This window comes from Mus pahari, chromosome 6 (genome assembly GCF_900095145.1).
Source record: "Mus pahari chromosome 6, PAHARI_EIJ_v1.1, whole genome shotgun sequence".
In the NCBI taxonomy this organism is placed as follows: Eukaryota; Metazoa; Chordata; class Mammalia; order Rodentia; family Muridae; genus Mus; species Mus pahari.
In genome coordinates this window covers 85,291,140-85,294,266 of record NC_034595.1, presented here as the reverse complement: position 1 = coordinate 85,294,266, position 3,127 = coordinate 85,291,140, and the positions used below count along the sequence as shown (strand labels likewise).

Sequence of the window (3,127 nt, the reverse complement as noted above, 5' to 3'; positions counted from 1 at the left end):
AAAAAAAAAAAAAAAGAAATCTCAGCATTTGATTCACCATTCCCATTTGACAGGTGGGGAAACTGAGGTTCAACGAGACCCAAGCAATTCATTCATCACGCAGCTTTCGGCCGCGCGCCTGCCTCTTTCTACATCCCACTGCCTGTGTGATGGGCAAGGCCTGACTTCAGCATCACAGATCCAGCTTCACAGCCTACATGAAACTGTACAAGTTACGGGACTTTTCAGAACCACGTAGAAGACAACGGCCTACCTTGGAGGCTTGTTGTAGTCATAAGAGGTACCAAGACCTGCTAAGTATTAAATAAACGTTCCTTCCCTTTCTCCACCCTCTCCTTCCCAACTGGGGGGAGCCCAGCCTGGAAAAAGCCCCGTGCAGAGAGAGGAGCCCCAGGCACTGGCCTGTCCCTCTCCTTCTGTGCCCAGTTCTAACCTTGAAGTATATGATATAGGCTGCCACCAGGACCCCCACACTCTGCAAAAGGTCCCCAATCACATGAATGAAGGCAGCTCGGACGCTGGCGTTCTGTTGCTGGCTACTGTCGTCACGGCTGCTCCCATGGCTGTGCCCGTGTCCAGACTGATGGAGGGCCAACCCCATTCTGTGGAGGCAGACAAAGCCCAGGGCCTCGATGAGGTTTCAAGTTAGCCAGGCACAGTCTACCCCTTAGGGCTGCCCCCCCCCCCNAACGACGACAGTGACATCCTCAAGCCTCAGCACTCAGTGACCCTCACAGGCTTAGCAATCTGGCCCTTCAGCCTTGGCTCAGTGCCACGGGGCAAAGAGCTCTGCCTGGGCTCTGAGCACAACCTCCAGAGCCGAATTTCAGGGTAAGCGGGCAATGAAGGTAGCAGATTCCCCCCATCACGCTCCAAGTGAGGAGATTGAGATAGGGACGACAGGAGATCGAAGAACCCCAAACCCCTGTTCTGCCCACCTGGCCCTTTAGCCACATCAGCCCTGACTTAGCCTCTGTTCTGGCATGGACCAGATGCACCTGTTTGCTATAGATGGCCTTCCAGGTTATTCTTGGACACAAAATGTGGGGTACATGTCTGTAACCTCCCATTGTTAGCTTACAGGTGGTTCCATTAGGTCCCTCCCGGGGACCTTCTATCATCCTCTGCCAGGTGTGTCAGGTGTGGGCCACATATAAGAGGACTGCCGGCCATTCCGGCACTCGAGCTCCTCCCCCTCCTTTGCACCCCTTCTCTCTTCTCTTTCCCAGGTTCTTGCTCCTCTCCCTTCCCCACCCCCATAACCCGCTTTATACCAGATCTGTCGCATGGCGTAATTACTCAGGGGCACACCTTGGCATGGGGCTGCCAGGTACCCACTTGCTGTAAAACATTCCATAACACCCATGTCCTTAGCCTAAGGTCTAAATGATGATGATGTGGAGCAGGTACCAGAACTCAAAACCGCTGGGGGAAATTCTGTCCTAATGGAATGCCTTAAACTCTAAACCCCATCATTCACGGCTCCTGGAAGGGGAGCACAGACTCCCTTGGGAGCTGATGGAGGTTTGCAGTGGTGGCCAGCGGTGGTGTGTGTGCGTGTGTGTGTTAATTAGTTACAGGGAACTAGGGTCACACTCACATGAGGTTCACAGCCACAGCGCAGCCCGAAGTGATCAACATGGTGTCCCCTTTGATCTCATACTCTCCGGAAATCAACCGCTGCACCGCCAGGTACACGAGCACGCCAGTCACCACCCAGATGGACAGCACAGACAGCAAAGCTCCAAGGATCTCTGGAAAGGAGCCCAATTACAGCAGCAACCTGAGCCCGGGGCGCTAAGGGTGGGCGGGCCTGCCCACTCCATGCTAGGCTCTCCCACGGGAAAGTCAGGGCCTGGGTCTCTTTGTCAGCTCCTTAAGACCCGTCTCATCCCGCCAACGATGTCTGGGTACATCGGAGCTAGAGAGAGTTACCTAGGCCCACCCTGTTTGCTCTACATGGGAAGAAACGGACACTGATATATATATATATATATATCATAGCTAGCATGCTGGTGACTATCTCTAATCCTAGAACATGGGCGTCAGGCAGGGGCCTGCCTGGCTTTGATATCCTGCCTTTCATGTTTCTTTGCGGCCACATTATGTAGACCAGGCTAGCTTTGAACTTAAGAGTCACCTGCTCCTGCCTCCCTTGTGCTAGGATTAAGGGTGTATGCCTCGTTCCCCCCCCCCCTCTCTCTCTCTCTCTCTCACACACACACACACACACACACACACACACACCCCCCCCCACACACACACACTCTCAAATAAAGGTAGGGTCACTACCTACTTTAATTAAGGTAGCTGGCCAGAAGAGGGCTCAGATCGAACCACCTCTCCCGGCCCCCATCCCCCTCCCCAGGCTGGAGTTACAGAGTAGCAGGTGCTAACTGCAGGGCCATCCCAAGTTCCTTGTTTTGTTCAATAGACAATCGAAGGCTGAGGACACCAGGCCCTCTCTCCCTAGAGGGAAACACCTTCGCCAACCCAGAAGTGAACTACCAGCTAAGGCAGTGTGTTTACCGACTCTTCCTTCTCCCAGAGCTGAGCCCTAGTGACAGGCAATGCTACTGTCCTTATTCTGAGCCACTACTTTCTAAGCAAGGTGAACTTTGCTTCTCCATTAACTGGTAGCTCCCAGATGACAGACAGGGAGTTCCCAGGGGACAGGAGCCAAGGCCGACACTCTCTTGTTCCATAGGAGCTACACTCTTGGCCTTCCTCAGGAATCCCCCTAAGAGACCTTGTTCTAGCTTGGCATCCCTGGGATGGTACAAGTCTAACTCCAGCTCTTGGAGCCTCTGACATCGAGTTAGTGAGTTTACAGTCAGCCAAGGCTACCTAGCACGATCCTGGAAAGAGAACTCCAACACTAGCTAGGTAGGGCACAAGCCTGGAATTTTAGGACTCGGGAGGTGGCGACATAAGGAACAGGAATTAATTGGGGCTGGTGAGATGGCTCAGTGGGTAAGAGCACCCGACTGCTCTTCCAAAGGTCCAGAGTTCAAACCCCAGCAACCACATGGTGGTTCACAACCATCCTTAACAAGACCTGACACCCTCTTCTGGTGTGTCTGAAGACAGCTACAGTGTACTTACATATAATAAATAAATAAATAAA

At 52.9% G+C, this 3,127-nt stretch overlaps 1 protein-coding gene across 2 annotated transcripts in view; it reads right to left on the bottom strand.

The window, feature by feature from the left end:
• The window catches only part of Slc30a2 (solute carrier family 30 member 2), a 12,194-nt gene that overhangs the window by 4,710 nt on the left and 4,357 nt on the right, over nt 1–3,127 (bottom strand). For both annotated transcript variants that reach the window (XM_021200796.2, XM_029540074.1), the window contains exons 4-5: nt 1,601–1,754; nt 434–602 (exon numbers count right to left, since the gene is read on the bottom strand). In XM_021200796.2, the coding sequence (XP_021056455.1) occupies nt 434–602; nt 1,601–1,754 (323 nt within the window). The remainder of the gene's footprint in view (nt 1–433; nt 603–1,600; nt 1,755–3,127) is intronic.